This window comes from Lissotriton helveticus, chromosome 6 (assembly GCF_964261635.1).
Source record: "Lissotriton helveticus chromosome 6, aLisHel1.1, whole genome shotgun sequence".
In the NCBI taxonomy this organism is placed as follows: Eukaryota; Metazoa; Chordata; class Amphibia; order Caudata; family Salamandridae; genus Lissotriton; species Lissotriton helveticus.
In genome coordinates this window covers 1,894,898,459-1,894,916,103 of record NC_136067.1, presented here as the reverse complement: position 1 = coordinate 1,894,916,103, position 17,645 = coordinate 1,894,898,459, and the positions used below count along the sequence as shown (strand labels likewise).

The window sequence follows — 17,645 nt, the reverse complement described above, 5'->3', positions numbered from 1 at the left end:
AGTTTGCTGCCACTTCCGGAAACATCGTGTGTAGTCCATGTGGTGTGAGGTATGCTCTTTGGGTTATCCTGTATTGAATAAGATTGAATCACGAATTGCACAGGAGACTTTATTTGGGTAGGCGAGAGAAGGGAAGCCCAGTCTTTGTCGGCGATGACCGTGCCTCTGTCCGTGTCCCATTTAGCCCTTAAATCACCTAGAGGTGAGGGTACAGGTGTACATACCTCGGTATAACCACCGCGTTGTGTACAAAGTCAGTGTGATTGAGTGGGTGCCATCAACAAATAGTGCTCGGACAGTGGACTCTCCAGCCCGTTCCCACATAGAGAGTTGCTGATGTTTCAGTACCCCAGCGGAGGTAGAGAGCCCCAGTAGTGGGATGTTAGGTGCTTATGGTGTGGTGGGTGCTGTGTATTTCAAGGATTGTTTCCAATAAGTCAGCGCCACATTCAATAATGGTGGGAGTGTGATGGGGCATTTCCCCCGGGGCATGACCGTGCATGAATTGTGCATCGTGCGATCATTCCAGGAGTATAGGCAATCTCCTGTAGATTGGGGCCCGTTAGCCAATAAGAAAGCCACTGTAATTGGCATGCTATACAGTAGGTTCTAAAATCTGGAGCTCCCATGCCACCAGCGTCCGAGTCTCGGCGCCTCCATGCACCCTATATTAAGTCAATCAGAATCTTATTCAGTATTTTGAAGGTTGAGGATGGGATCACTATCGGCTAAAGTGGTAGAAAAAAGTATAGCACAAGTGGTAGCATGATAATTTTTGCAATGGCTATACGCCCGGCCACTGATAGGGGGAGCGATGTCCAAAGAGTTTTCAGTATTTTCAGGCGCACAAGCAAACTCCTTTCTTGTTTGGCTGTCCCAGTCTGTGTCCGTGAGAATGCGGTGCCCTCAGCCATAGGGAGGAGATCATATAGGTCTTGTCCTCCCCACTGATAATGTTATGCAGAGGGCTGAGGAATGGTATCCAATTCGTACACGCTGGGTCTCCTGTATATGTTACATGGCACTGCGCCTGTCTAGGCTAGAAACACTGTGTCTCGACTCTCCCATGCTTCAGGCAGGTCCCCCAGCCGGTGGTCCGCGCCACCTCAGGCCTCTTAGTAATCTCAGGAGTCATGCGGCACAGTCTCCTCCCCTAGGGTAGGAGTCCCAGAGGCTCCGAGGACAAGGGGCAGTGCTATGCCCAATGTTTACCCTTTGTTTATCTTCGTGTCCCCTGCCCAGAAGGTGAGTCCGGGGAGGCCCCAGCCAGTAGCAGAGGCTGTTTAACTATGGACAGGATCCCAAACTCCTAGTGCGCCATCTGGCGTCGCCATCTACTTCAGCTCCGCTGACCTTGGACACCAAATTTTGGTTAGTCCCATCTGATCTACAAGTATTGCAGCCGATGCCACAGCAGGAACAGACAGTAGTTCCACTGGGTGGTGTCCCTCGTGTCCTCTACACCCGGAACCCCAGGTCTGTCCTCGTGGGTCCTGTTAGAACGGCAGTCTCTAGCAGGAGTGCTCCTCCTAAGGCCTGTGCTGATTTGCCTGATCCTGCTTGTCAGTCAGCTCCATTTTCCTGGCAGATCCACCAGGGGAATCCAGCAAGTCCTATCCCACATATGGCAGCCCAGCAGGTAGCTCGGATCGACCTTGGTAGACTGCTACAGAGCCGGTGGCGGATGGCTCAGTTCCCCCTCTGGTCTCCTCTCAGCCAGCACCGTCAGGCACCAACAGTTTGGTCCTGCTCCAGCCTCGGATCGATCCATCGGGGGGCCCCCAGGACCGCCTTCCACCCACTCCGATATCTGGCAGGTAGCAGTGCTCAGCTCCGTTATCTGGCGGCCCGGTCAGTAGCGATTTGAAGCTTTCTGCTTCTAAGCACTGTTTCCACTTACAATTTTGAATTTGCAAATTTCTGGTTCTAATGATTGGATTTTTGTTGTTTTGAGCTCAAATAATTTATTACAATTTATTCTATCTTTCTTATTTGGTGTGTGATCTTTCTTGTGTTGTGTTTTCACGTTATTACTGTTTGATTTGCTGCATAAATAATATACACATTGCCTCTTTTTAAAGCCTGACTGCTTTCGTGCCAAGCTACCGGATGGTTAAGCACAGGTTAGTTTGGGGTTTGCTTGTGTTACACCTTGACAGAGATTGTGATGTGCTGTGTGGTGAGCAGTCACATCACTACTTACTGCACTAGCCAATATGATATGCCACAAACAAAAACAACAAAAGTGCACTGAGGTAGAAGATCCTTTATACCAAAACACACCCACAACCAATAAGGATACATCCACATCACAAACAACATGAGACAATGTGTCATAAACCTATCCAACCGTTTTCATGAAACCATCGCAATGGACCGCACACCTCCTCCGGATCGCCCCCAGGGACTCTGGTACATGGAGTTCTTGAGTGGTTCACCCCAGTGGGTGCAAGTAGGTACTTGTTGAACTGATGATCTCTAGACCCGATACATGTCCCGGGTTTTTGGATGTCGCCAGAGACATGGCTCGGGTTTCGGGATAACTTCCCTCATCAGTAGAGAAAATAGTTAGGGGTGGAAGAGAAGGCCGCCAAGCAACCGTCAATGGCCTCGATGCCCGAACTGGCACGCAGGTGCGTCGTCCAGGAGCCCGTCGACTCAAAGCTCAAGGGAGCCAATTTGTAGAAACCATCGCAATGGACCGCACACCGCTAGCCCCTCCTCCGGATCGCCCCCAGGGACTCTGGTACATGGAGTTCTTGAGTGGTTCACCCCAGTGGGTGCAAGTAGGTACTTGTTGAATTGATGATCTCTAGACCCGATACATGTCCCGGGTTTTTGGATGTCGCCCGAGACATCCATCAGTTTTCATATTAGCAAAAAAAGCCATCAAAATCCATGCTCAGATTATCTGTGTTGGGAAAAGGCATGCTACTACCCTAAAGAGATGAGTAAATATTCCGACCACACCTTTCCAACACTTAATCATATACCTGCTGATCAATTTTTAGGACATTGCCACCTCACCATCTCCCATGACCACAGATTATTCATTTTATTATGAATATAATACGCATTCTTACAACACGAAAGTTACACATTCTTCGAGACTAGTCCAGGACAGAGCATGGGAAACATCCTCTTAGGTCAAATAAGACATTTTGGCCTGTGATAAAATCTTTGGAATCTTGTAGAAAGCTACTCACACACATCCAACAGTCCAATTCCCAGGGGGGTCGCAAAAATACTGGTCTAATAAATATAAATTATGCAGGTCACAATTTGTGCCCTCCCCCCATCCACCCTCTAACCACCACCCCTATTTCTGTCTCTTCACCTCGTCCCCCACTTCCAGTGAGTGGCTGCCAGTGCAAGGATGGAAGCTTCCAAGGCTCAGCAGACCTCTAGCCCTGCATTTGCTTTCCAGATCAGGAAATATATGGCCATTAAAGGCACAGTTGCTGCTTATATGTTCCCACTTGGGAAAGTATTGCGGAAAACAGGCATTCCTATGGACCGCTACCTGCTCTCTTCAAGGCCACTGACACAATTCACAAATGGGAAGGCGTCCCAAGGGGATACCTTTCGTTTTTAGAATCCGATACCATGCCATCTTGGGGGCAGTAACTTGTCACTGGTTTGCAACCGCAACACAAATCATTGATACATTTCTTTCCACATCAGAAATAGGATAGGGTGCTCCTTTGAGTACACCCCCCCCCTTCCTTTATGAAATACAGAACGCATCAGGAAAGCTGTTTTATGGAAATAATTTTTCTGACTAGTCAGAGGATTATTTTGCGAATTACAGGGTTTGCGACTGCAAAAGGGTTTTGCTCACTGGACAATATCAATGGCAGACTGTGCTCCTCAACAGCAGATAACACAAATAATAATGGTTTTAAGAGTCATGTATCTATATTGCTGGCACCTGCGAACATGGGTTCTCATCCTGGTTTCGGCACTTCTTCAGCAATCCTGTGGAACTGGGCACATGGATTGGTCTCCTTTTGCCTTCATTTGTAAACGTGTTTACTGTAAACATGTATCTGTAATATTAATTTGCATGTACTGTCATGATAGTACCTCATTCATCACAATCATCCTCACCATCTTTTGGTGCAACCATTCTACCACCAATGGCCTAAAGTACCACTTCCTTCATTTGTCAAATTATTTCTGGTAGAAATGCTTCGTTAATAAACAAAGTAAAACATTAGTCTTACATTAAAAGTTGAGTCGACCATGTTGGGATTTATAAGTATGACTTGCATCATTTTTCCATTGCGTCAAGTCGCTAAAGTTTACACTCTAAGGCAATTTTCATTTGATTGCATTCTGGATTCAGCTTTAATTTGTAAGAAATGTCTGTATAATCGACCAGTTGCCTGAATTACCTGGAAACTTGGCTGACAGTGCCCTGTAGAAATCGATTAGAAGTAGTCTAATACAATATATAGGTGTATTCTTTTGTATTTAAATGGTTCATTATTTGAGACAGGAGAGCCATTATTTATTATTAGTTTTGTTTTATTTCCTGTGTTACTGAAGAATGGCCTATTTGTAATCATATGCTTGCCATTTCTGGTTGAGGAAGAATGCATAATAAAAGTATACAGATTTGCATTTTTATACTGGCTAAAATTAAAAAGTTTCAAATCTTTCCATATTGTTCATGTAGTTCTTTGAATGATATACTGTAATCGCCTATAACTTGAGTCTTCATAATCCATATGTAGATTTCCTCAGGAAAATAACAGGCTCGATTGTTTTTATGCAGCTGTTTGTGTTGGTTAGTCCTGTAGTTTCGGTTTTGTTAAGATTTATTTTAAATTTGCTTTCCATTATTGTTGTGGTGCTTTTAATGGTGTGGTTTACACTGCTGTAAATTAAGTGCCAAGTTTATCATAACAAATACATATCAGTATACATGGATGCATGTGACTGATGCATGTTAATACATATCATTTAGATACAAAACAAATGCATTAGTTTGTTTGGCAGTGCATTTTAATTATTATTTTAGTATTTTTAGTTTGTTCTGAAGTATATGTTAACTCAGGTGTTTGGCTGCTCTTTTTTTCATGCCTGCTGTTTAGTACTTGACAAGTAACCGATGTGGCAATTACGTGGACATTGGTGTGATGACAGGAGATCTACAGCGAATGTACAGGTGAGTGTTACTTCATATTATTTATTACTGCAAACTCTGCGGCCTGGATTTCAATTACATACTTAAAGATACCTGATTTGCTCAATGTGGTTTTGGTGTTTTACATCATTTGCACAAGGTGCTTAGGTGGCCCCAAAAACTCTTAAACTGTAGAAGTTCATGTGGTACTTCATTCAGATCCCCATTCACCTTCAGGTCAAAGGTTAAAGATTATGATATTTTGACCAATTAGTAGTTGTGCAAGTTTTAAAGTCATTCCTCTTTCCGACAAAGAACTGTCATTTGAGAGATGTCATAGGCTACATCTGTCAGATTCTTACACAACACAGTGCAGTAGAAATGAAACCCTGGCCATTGCCTATGACATCTCCTCTGCCACAATGAGTTGATACATTTCAACGCATATAGAGAAACACCTAAGGGGGGAACTTGTAAGCAGCATGTCATCATAAGAGCCTGCTCTGTCATCAACTGTTGTTAGACCCAATTTGTCTAGTGGTTACTGAACTCTTCCTACATCCCTGCCCAATGGATGCTGCGATGCTTGACAGTTTTTTGAAGACTATTTAATTCTCAGATTGTGCTGATAGTCCAATCATAATGTGAAAATTAACTCTTTCTTACAAAAAACTCTTGCTCTGCAACTGGACCTTTTAAGTCTCCCTTGTCAATTGACAGCAGACCTTGTGGTCGAACAAACTACGGCAAATAACCAATATCAAACTAGTGGTGGAGAACTGATCTAATTGCAACCCAAGGGAGAAGAAATGATGAGTAAAGATTACATACTACGCCCATAGTAGACCACAGGGAGTGATGTCAAGGGTGATTCATTGCAGTCTCTCCTTTTGTTGGCTGGGCGTTAGTTGTTCTGTGTGAACCAGCGTTTCTTTCAGAAACATTATGCGTTCAATTGGAAAATTCCTGCTTTTGGATCAAGGCCGAGAGTTTGAGGAAAGCTAGAATGAAAGAGAGGGAATAAGTATTCCATTGAAAGTAAATGGAGCAGCAACATAGTAGAGTATAATTTGCGTTCTGTATACAAATAAATTGGAGAAACCAAGTACGCTCTCTTCTTCTTCTGTTGGCCCCTTCCTAGTCACATTAAACAAGAATACGGTCTTTCACCGTCATTCTAGTAAGAGTCACTCTAGACTCCTACTGATTTTGATGTCCTAGAATTTGGAATCTTGAGTTAATGAAAGTTGTGTACTCAACTGGTGATGTGTGTGTAAATTAGGCCTGGGTGGGGGACTCCAAAAACTCCGTTCCGCGGGATAGAGTTTTCCCTTCGCTAACGCAAGATTTCTCAACTCAGGCAGTCGTAACCGCTCGCATCGATAAACCATCTGTTTGTATTGGGGAAGCTGCCGCTTGAGTAGAAAATCTACTCGAGCGGCGGAAAGAAGCAGCGCCCTCTTGCACTGCACATGGTGCCATTCATGCAGATTTTTCAGCGCAGGACAAACACTCGGCGCTGAAAGTCAGCGTGAACGACGAACCTTATGCATTCTGCCGCTTGCAGTACTCTGCATAGTGCAGGGGAGTTTTTTGGTCACTTCGCAGATTTCCGCGTAGTGGACCTCCGCCCAGTCCTGGTATAAAGGGTATTTGTGTAAATAGTGATACTGTTTGTGCCTTCAATCAACAGTTGGCTGAACTATTTCCAAGATATTGGCCAACACACAAGAAGCCAAATACCACTTAGAATGGAGAGCTTCCTCTAGTTTTTCTTTTACTCTTTTCTGTTTAGAGTTTTTGTATGTTCTTCTGTTCTGGTATAGTAAGTAGCTATTTAGTACTCTCTCAATGCTAGATGCGGCAAAACAATTTACTTACCTAGTAATAAATTGTGCTCACTAATAGCAAACCTCCATTGATCAATGCATAGCACCTCTGCTTTCCTGTTCTTTAGTCAAGATTTGTGCATATTCTTCTGCTTAGAAAAGCTTGAAACTGGTTTGATGGTAACTTGCATGGTTTAAAAACTGCTATGTTAGTGTGAAGGAGCATGCACTTGACACCGATAAGAAGTATATTAAAGAAGGATATCCAATGGGGCTGAAATCAAGGGGATCCTTATCATTAATGAGTTAGTACTGTGTACTGTGGTCTCTTTATTGACACACTTGTTTACTTGACTGAAGTGTGCTTCTTCTTTTCAGTGTGGATTACGGTCGCAGGAAAAGAAATGCTTTCAAGATACAAGTGGAAAAAGGTAACCTGATTAGAGGTCTTCTGGTGGACTTGTTTTTAATCCCACAACTGATGCCTGTTTTATATGATTGATTGGCAATCCTATTCAGCAGTTGTTGTAAAAGTTATTAAATTGAGGAGTACTGAAGCATCTTCTTCCCTTTTTACAGCCATCATCGATTGTAATTATTTTTCCCCAATGTGCTTTGTTTTTTGTCTTTAGTGTTCCAGGTGATCAGCAGTGAAAAGCAGCCCATAGATTTAGCTCTTCTAGAAGATGACCACCTTTCGAAGCGAGCACGACAAGAAGGTGAAAGCCACGGGTAAGTGGGTATGGCTTGTATATATTGGTCTGGTAATGTCCAGCAGGGAACAGTGTTTCTATTTCAATAAAGCTGAACCCCTCTGCTTCTGCTGCAAGAGGGTTCAGCACATTTGTCAATAGGCGCTGTACTAACAGTAGGTTTATTTGTGCTGGTGTCTTTCTCAACCCACTTGCCCCGGTGACTTTTAATTGATAGTTCGAACAGTGGGCATTATTTGCCTGAGTGGCTGTATGTTTTACTACACCATGTCTGAATGATCTTTTTTATGTTTAATACAAAAATTTTATCAAATTATTGACATTTTAAATGGTATGGAAGTATTGCATTGACCTAAAGCATGTTATATGGACTTAGGTTTAAAATACACGTCATCATTATTTTCAAATTTCTATCCTGTAAGGGGTTACTGAAAACTTGCAGGGACGCCTACAGAGGCATACCCCAGCCCTATTGAGTGATATTCACGTGACTAAGATCATCTATGTACTAACGAGGATGGATAGTTGGTCCTGTGGAATCTCCTTGCAAAACCACTTCTTGGAGGTATCCTATGACTAGCAAGTGATTCTGTAGTAATAGGCCTTCTGCCCATCACAGAAATATAAGTACAATAGAAGTATATAACATAACCAGAGGGATCCAAGAGCAATCTGAAGCAAATTTGCCTTTTCGGCATGGCCACCTCATGTTTGTCACTTTTTTGTGGACATTATTTTTGCTGCTTTTTTGAACCCTGCGCACTTCACTCCTGCTAAACAGTAGAGTGCCTATGCTCCCCCTTCAAACATAGTTAAATTGGCTAAGTCATAAACTGAACCCCCTTCTTTGATATTGGTCTTGATTAAAATACATGATTATTTCAATTGATGTACAAGAATCCGCTGGATTTGTGTGCGGGACCTATCCTACTGCACTGATCGGGTGGAACGCTACAGATGTTACTGTTGTGAATTTAGGCACTTATCATTCCTACTAAGCTCTGCCTGGGTTGGAGGAATTAACGAATCAAGCATTTCCTGTGTTGTTGAATAACCCTGTCCTTCACTCTGCAATTATATATTCTCCATGTTCCTTTTGAAGGATGTTCTAATCTAGATGGTATAGTAATTTCCTTCTTCTACGACATGGCTTTTATTTTAATGTTTTGACCCCATTCCTATACCTATTTATTACTATGTCGTTTGACTTCCAGTAAAAATAAAGAAGGGATGTCATCCTTCAGTTTACACATAGCAAGCAGGCTCGAGCAAGTGAGTAAGATCAAATAGGCGCAGGTGTCAGAGTTGTGCATACGCTTATATACATAGTGAAATGTAGACAGTATAGAAAAAAAGCTGAAAAGATGTGCTTTTGACACATTCTGTTTCACGAATCCGCAGATTAAATTCTGTTAAATTAGGAAACCAAATGGTTCCTTAGACCAACATAGTAAGCAGAGTACCTCTTGATATTAGGCATACATGGAGTTAAGGGTAGTTGGCATTGGAAATGTCTTTAACTGATGCAGTGCTTCTGCAAGAATATTTAGGAATAGTCATGCTGCTGTTTTTTCAAGGGTAGCAGACGTTTCTTTGGAAACCTCTTCGATTTTTTTGCTCTTGTTTTTGTTAGTCTGTGTTTGTCTCTAATACTTCCCAACCCGAGAGCAGTCTTTACACAGCCAAGGGCCAGATTCTAATCTTTTGCACTGAATTTAAAGGAGTAAGCACGTCAGAATGGAAATTCTTGTAAACAGCAAGGTGGAGGCTGGTAGAACCTTACTGTGATTATTATTCATTGTTCGATTGCTTAAAATCATGATAATTTAAAAACAAACAAAAATATGTTTAATCTTAATGCAACAAAAAATTAAAGTTGTTTAACAAAATGCAATAGTATGTGTAAATAACTATTGTTGTTATTATTTTTACACAAGAAGCAGCTAAAATATGTTTAAAACCGTAATGACCTTATTGGTGAGTGTAAAACCCACCCCCGACTTTCAGTAAAACATACAAGTGCTCCACCAGTTAGAGTCTTGTAATTAAATAGGGGACGGGGGGTTCCAGACCAGTCATGAAACTGAAGATTGTGGCGATGGTTCCTGCAAAGCTACGGAGTTAAGTTTCTTTGCAATTTGGAAAACAAATTTTCCGAACTTAACATTGTGTTGTTGAAGCTTACTGTGGGTCTTACTGCAACTACTCCTCATATTCAAGTAGATTGTGCCAAGCTCAATGATCTCTTTGGGTAAAGTATGTTCCTGGCATGCTTCTCCTGAAGAGAATATTACCCATATGCCAACTGCCGTGTTTAACTAAAAAGAAAACCAATGTGGTCAGAGAAACTTTAGTAATCGCTTTCCATTGTCCAAGTACCAAAATCATTTTGGGGACAAAGAGGATTTTTTTCCTTTGAAGCAGGACATGAGTGATTGAAGTACAGAGTCCAGTAGTGTAACAATTATTAATTGTGTAATTAGAAAATTGGATTGTGATGTATTTCCTATGGGTACTGTATCGATCCCCCTATTCCTGACCCTTGTCTGGTTAATAAGTAACTAGCAGCCATTCAACGGTGCAAAAACCCGTTATCTGATTAAGCCACACCACGGCACAGACGCGCGTTATCTGATTAAGTCATAACGCATGCCATCTAATTAGGCAAACAATATTCTCCAGCCCCCTGATAGGCATACGGAGTTCTCAGAACAAATCAAACCTACAGCGACCTGGGAAATCCCCGCAGCCATTGTTTTGATTTCACCGAGAACTTCAGTAAAGAATGTACTAACGATCAGTTCGTATGACATCCTTATTGACGTATTTATGTCCATCCTTACGTCAATCTCGGCACCTTTCAGGTATAAATATTATCGACATTGCCTTAAGCAAACACACGCGGTGGTGACTAGATTGGAGCAGCGAGACTTGCCGAGGAGCCCAGCTGAGAGCGAAGCCCACAGACGCTGCCCCTCCTTCCTGACGCTCTGAGAGAGAGACGCTGCTTTTCTCCTGCCGAGAAATCCAGCTTCGGCGCTTCCAAGCAGCCCTCGCAGGCAGCTGGAATATCAAGACCTGGGATAAGAGAAACCAGCCCTCAAACCTTCTAGATCCCAGGTACAGAACTGAATAACCCCTTGCAGAGAATTCTTGAGTCAGTCCCTTGGCAAAACAAACTTAACTTAAACTGCTACTTATCTACTCCCGCCCACGTATTAGGCTTAGGTCAGGTACACTGGGGTAGGCGTGGTTAGAAGCACCAGTTGAGTACGATTAGTCAATGTATGTATGTATGTATGTATATATTTTATCCATTTTAAATATCATATGGCTTAGAAACCATATCAATGCTTTTACAGTATTATTTTATAATTCTGTCTTTACTGTATGCACTTTACTTAACTATAAGTATTGCAATATTAGCGATCCATTTCTCTTGTACGAGAAAAGAGACTGATCAATAAATAACATCTTTTATTGAACACGCCCATCTCTTCCTTTCTCTACAAACTGGTGAAACTAAGAATGCACTGAACTGACTGAGTAAAATAAGTTGTCTTTTGTTTTCACACGACTCTAGAGATACACTCTTGATTAGGGGAGAGCAAAGTTGTCATGTTCTATGGTTGTCAGAAACTAAATCCCTTCTTGTCTATCCAGGGAGGTTCAGATCCTCCTTGCCTATTCGAGAAAGTTTCTAGTGAACTCTGAGCTAGCTGGCAAACACAAAACTTTAAGTCTAATATCGTCGGTAGAAGACCTAGTTAACCTCTGCCCTAGGTCTATACTATTGAGGATATTATTCCAATGCGCAGAGCCTATTGGGATAATAGGAACTACACTACATGGCGCCCAACGGTTTGGTTAGGCGATAAATCTAACGTAAGACATTAGAGTAACTCAGTCGTGCTTTTTCACTCAGACCCTTTTCCCCATAATACTCCAAAGACGTCTGGAGTGGGTGAAAGGTTATATCCGCCAAACTTCGTAGGAGGAGACTCCTATGTATGGTTCTTGGTTTATTCAACGTTGAAGAAAACACTGTTCCAAAATATTGTGCATCTAATCTTTGTTTCCATAGAAACCTGATCTGCAAATAAACAAAATAACCTTCCTGTCAATAAAATGTCAGACAGTGAAGAAGGAAGGGAGACAGCTAGAGTAGCAGCTGAACTCCTAGCAGCTGACAATAGTCTCCTACTGCAAGACCCGGACTCAATACTAATCCCGGTCAACATAAGAAAAACTATAACTTTAAAACTTATAGAAAATGGGCTGACACCGAGAGGTGGTACAGTCATATTCGTAATTGAGGCACACGAATATCGGCAGACAGAGGTATTCTATTCATGGATAAACTTTCCAGCAGCAAACGCTGTAACAAAGGACTTCCACTATTACAAAATAGAGGAACCTCCGAATGAGTACACTCCTTTCGAGGAGGTGGAAATACCACTCAAATACCAAGAGCACCTGCTCTTGTTTAATGGCGCCCTAAAACATAATAATCACATCACCAGGCTCGGTCCACTAGGTAGACCAGGAGCAACGTGGCCGGTCCTAGCCGGATACACACCACATCCAGACATTGAAGAAATGCCTGCACCAGATCTTTTAGCACAGCTAAAACAACTAATTAAAATACATAGACAATTAGTCCAATATGTAATGCGGACTTCAACAGTCCAACCAGCAATTAAAATTCCACAGCTGACCCCTACTCAGGGGAACACAAATAAAATTACACCACAGAACATACAGTCCTGTCTAGGTAAAGTACCCGCAAAACGGGAACATATTCCATTCTGGTTAGCACAAAAAATCACTCAAATAGAGGCGGTGTTTCCGGATACCACCTCTGTTGAGAAACACAGGATTCTGACTAAGCATGGGCGGATTTTGCGGATCCACGATTCGCGGATTTGCGTATTCACGGATCGTGGATCCGCAAAATCCGCGGATTTGCGTACCCGCGGATTTGGGGCGGGGCTTCCATGCGAGTACACATGGCTCTTGTGTGTATAAAAGGTCAGAGACCGATCAGAGCAGCAGATGAAAGATACAGTCCTCTGGGTAGATGTATAGTGCTTTTACTACACTACAGCTGCCTAAAGTGCCAGAGAGTTGTCTACAGAGACCAGGTGTGTGTTACTATGCAATTGCGCCGAAGGGCGCAGGGGTCCCTTGAGTGATCTGCCCATCATAGTGGGTAAATGGCGGGAAGACGGTGCACACCGCGAGTGTGTGGGCGGGGCCAAACGGACAGCGCTTCCATGCGAGTGCACATGCCTCTTGTGTGTATAAAAGGTCAGAGACTGATCAGAGCAGCAGATGTAGAGACAGAAGCTCCTGGTCACATAACAGCACGGGGATTGCGCTCGTGAAGGTCAAAGATGCAAAGGCCTTTATCCAGCGTCACAGCTGATTTTCGACGGTATATTTGGGAAGAAGGCACACCTGCCCAGCCTCCACAACGCTCACGATTGTTTTTGGGCTGATGAATGAGTCACTGAATTTAAGCTTCAACTAGGGCACGTGCTGTATTGATATCTGTAAGTGCTTCCTGTTGAGGTTTAATTTTTGTGCCAGGACCATCGTGCCAGAATGAACCCTGCCCTTCATATTTATTCAAGAAGAAGCCACCGTTTTGTGCCATACCTCTACTCAACTGGAGTACTTTCTACTGGATAATCAGTAAGTGCTACCTCGTTGGGTAAATGTATAGTGCTTTTACTACACTACAGCTGCTTAAAGTGCCAGAGAGTTGTCTACAGCGACCAAGTGTGTGTTACTATGCAATCGCGCCGAAGGGCGCAGGGGTCCCTTGAGTGATCTGCCCATCATAGTGGGTAAATGGCGGGAAGACGGTGCACACCGCGAGTGTGTGGGCGGGGCCAAACGGACGGCGCTTCCATGCGAGTGCACATGGCTCTTGTGTGTATAAAAGGTCAGAGACTGATCAGAGCAGCAGATGTAGAGACAGAAGCTCCTGGTCACATAACAGCACGGGGATTGCGCTCGTGAAGGTCAAAGATGCAAAGGCCTTTATCCAGCGTCACAGCTGATTTTCGACGGTATATTTGGGAAGAAGGCACACCTGCCCAGCCTCCACAACGCTCACGATTGGTTTTGGGCAGATGAATGAGTCACTGAATTTAAGCTTCAACTAGGGCACATGCTTAATCGGTATTATTCCATTCCTGGTCTGTTGTAACTAATTTACGATGGCGCCGGCAAGCTGCCAGCGCCATCCTAAAATAGTTACAAAATTAGCTTCAACAGGAAGCTCTAATAGATTAAATAAAGCAGGCGCTCGATGACCTGCTTTATCTTATCTATTAGAGCTTCCTGTTGAAGCTAATTTAGTAACTATCTTAGGATGGCGCTGGCAGCTTGCTGGCGCCATCGTAAATTAGTTACAACAGGCCAGGAGTGGTTGAACTTTTGCCCCCGGAATCCGCCGCTCGCGGATTGCGAATTTTCGGCAAATTCGCGAGAGTTCGCGGATCGCGGATTTGCCGAAAATTCGCAAAATCCGCGAGCGTAGCGGATTTTGCGCTCATGTTTAATTCTGACTATCTGTCTTCCAATGGGAATCGCACCACATGTGGAGGACTGTGACACTTGGGGTACAGTCTTTGCTTCTGTTTACACAAAAACACATGGTGTTCCATCCATGTCAGTAATACCAGATGTGCTAAAACAAATTCAAGATGAATACGGTCCAGAACCTGCTTTAACTCTTGGTATGAAATTACTAAAAGACTTCAAGCAGGTCTCCGCAATATTATTAGCCAATATAAAGGGAGAAGCAGCAAATGTGACGATCCGCCAGAGGTTGAAAGAGACAAATATAGCAGACCAACCATTTGAAATTGCCAGAATCATAGAAAAATCCTATGAGGAACTAGGAAGAGATAGCTTGGGTGAAATACCGGTGAAACCCCAACTAATTGAAAGTCCTGAAAAGGTATTTATTAAAAATAATCTAAACACTCAAAAAAAGAGCTGGGATGGAAATAAACAATCCAATCCTAAAGAAAAAAGATTCCAGTCCAGAGGAAGGTCTCCTCGGTGGAGAGAAAGATCTCCGGACCAAGGACGCAAGTCTCCCCAGAGGGAGCCCTCTGTGAAAAGATACAACCATAAAAATAGGGATAATATAAAAAAACCTGATAAATATCAAGATATTGATACACGTCCCTCTCAATCTTTTCAGACTTCCTCGAAGAAATCGAAAAGAAGAGGACTATCAGAACACAGGGAAGAGCACGTCCAGTCCAAAGACAAGGAACCTGCTCATCAAAATAAAAAATTACAATTTCCAAAGAAGAAGGTAGCCAGTATTAAAGTAATAAATCATGCCGAGAATACTGAGGACACAGCTGAAAAACGGAGAATGCGCTCAGACAATGCTAGACAGCGCAGCAGAAGTGAGCATAGCTCGCAAAGTCCTTATGAATCATCTGGAGACAGTGGACACGAATGAATACATTCAAGTGGAAACTGCAGATACCAGAGTTAGCAAACCTCATAAAATATATGAAATAACATTGCGTATAGAGGGGGATAAGACTAGAAAAATAAGGGGTCTATTTTGGGATAATCTCTCCAAGGGCTATGACATCCTTCTAGCTGAACGAGACTGGCCACCCGAGTTTGTCAGGGAGTGCCCACATGGCGAAGAAATAATTATGCCTGCCTTCTCAAATCATATTCCAATTCATAAAAAATATACACTTGCAAGAAGGTGGGCAGTAGCTCAAGCACCTGCCTTATATAAAAATCATGTGGGATGGGATGAGGACTCTCCTCCTCACAAAATCCAGTTAAAATTACAACCTACTGCACAGAGGCAGTACCCAATTAAGCAAGAAGCTAAAAAACAGGTAAAAGAGATCCTAGATCAACTTGAATACCAGGGGGTGATTGAAACTTGCACCTCACAAATGAATAATCCTTTGTTTCCTGTCTCCAAACCAGACAATTCATATCGTCTTGTTTTGGATTACAGACATCTTAACTCATGTTGCAAAACCTTAGCAGTACAAAACTCGCATAGTGCTGCACTAATGAATAACATAGTGCGCAAAAAGTACAAAACAACGTTAGACATCTCTAATGGATTCTTTTGTCAAAATATAGCACCAGAGAGCAGATATTTGACGGCGTTCTCAGTAAATGGCTCGCAAAAAAAATTCTGTTGTTTACCCCAGGGGCACAAGAACAGCCCAAGGTTATTCTCAGCGAGAGTAACAGATTTACTACAAACATATGATGACGAAGCATTATCTTATGTCGACGACATCTATCTAACAGATGATGACTTGGATACTCACTGAAGCGAGTGAACACCATAATACTTGGGTTCGCAGCAGAGGGTTACGAATTCAACTTTAAAAAGTCAAGAATGGTCCATCTAACAGTCCTATTTTTAGGATATGAACTATCAAGTGAAGGCAAAAGCCTGGCTGACAATTTCCTAGAGAAATGTGCTGTAATCCAAGCACCTAAAACATTAAAAAACTTACAGTCAATTCTAGGCTTCCTGAATATCGGAAGAACTTACATTATAAATTATGCAGAGAGAGTTAAACCTCTCTATGATCTAATAAAACCAGATTTTAAAAGAATCAACTGGACTCAAAAACACACAGAAATTTTGAGATCTTTACAAACAGACATGTTAGTTAAAACAAAATTACAAACACGTGATAACACACGCAACCTTGTGATTCGATTTATCCCAGGAAGATGCGGATTCACATACCTGACCTCTAATGAGGGAGAAAAGGTACCAATTGCATACAAATCACACTTGTACACAGAAGCTGAAAAGAAGTTCAGTGTAAAAGAAAACCTTGTTCATGCAGTCCAAACGGCTATAGCAAGAGAAAAAGACAAAGCTGACGGTAGACGTATCACAGTCAGAACAGCAGAATCAGCCTTTGAGGCATTAACAACCCCATGTAATTTACCAACCACAGCATTGAATCCAGAGTGGATACAATGGGTAAACTCAATTACTACAGAGAAAGTATACTACTATTTTGATCCAGAATTGAAAGAATTAAAATATCTAGATTATGAAAAAACATACCCTCTGCCAATCGACATTCTGCCCTTACGACTGTACGCCTGTATAATTTATACAGACGGCCATGCTCAACCCTCAGTTTGGGGAGAACAAGCATACAACCCCACATGTGGAGTTACAAAAGAAGTGTGGCGCGGTGGTAAACTAAGACCTCTATTGACAAAAACACACTCAGTGGAGAATAATTCAGAACAACAAACTGAAATTATAGTGTTAAAAATGGCGCTAGATAATGCCGATCGCGAATTCCCGACACTTATAGTGTGCGATTCGTATTACTGCGTCAAATCATACAATAACGATTTACAGAAATGGATTCAGAATGGTTACAAAGATGACACAGGTGCCACAATAAAGCAGAAAGCGCTTTGGGAACAAGTAGTTCTTTAAAAAAAAAAGAACTACCAAAAACTCACGTGATACATTCAGTGAGTCATCGACGTGATGGCGTTCACGTTGCAGGGAATTCATTGGCTGAGACAGCCACAGCGGTTGCAACTAAATCGGCTTCCGTAGCTACAAAAAAGCGTACAGTAAAATACATTGACGGTGAAACAGTGCTGGCGGTGAGAACATCATCAAAAGGCGACTGCTCAGCGCTACCGATCAATTACCCACTCAACTATACATACATAATCGATGCAAACTCCGTCCCTTTTGCTCGAATCCCTGGAGTGGGGGACAGAGTAATTCCAAACATGGACCGGAGAGGCTTATTAATCGCAGACGCACATATGGGCGAGGGTCTTAGACACCTCAAGCTAAAAGAGTCCCTAGAAGAATTACAATCAGTGTACTGGTGGCCAGGCATGAGTCTGCATCATCACATTTTTGCAAAAAACTGCCCAGACTGTAACAGAGATCGCAGTGGC

The 17,645-nt window shown here is 42.6% G+C and overlaps 1 protein-coding gene across 1 annotated transcript in view; it reads left to right on the top strand.

Annotated features, from left to right (window-relative positions):
* The window catches only part of NVL (nuclear VCP like), a 502,294-nt gene that overhangs the window by 57,051 nt on the left and 427,598 nt on the right, over positions 1-17,645 (top strand). Inside the window, exons 2-4 of the mRNA XM_078649847.1 lie at positions 5,100-5,173; positions 7,339-7,391; positions 7,593-7,692. Of these exons, the coding sequence (XP_078505973.1) occupies positions 5,100-5,173; positions 7,339-7,391; positions 7,593-7,692 (227 nt within the window). The remainder of the gene's footprint in view (positions 1-5,099; positions 5,174-7,338; positions 7,392-7,592; positions 7,693-17,645) is intronic.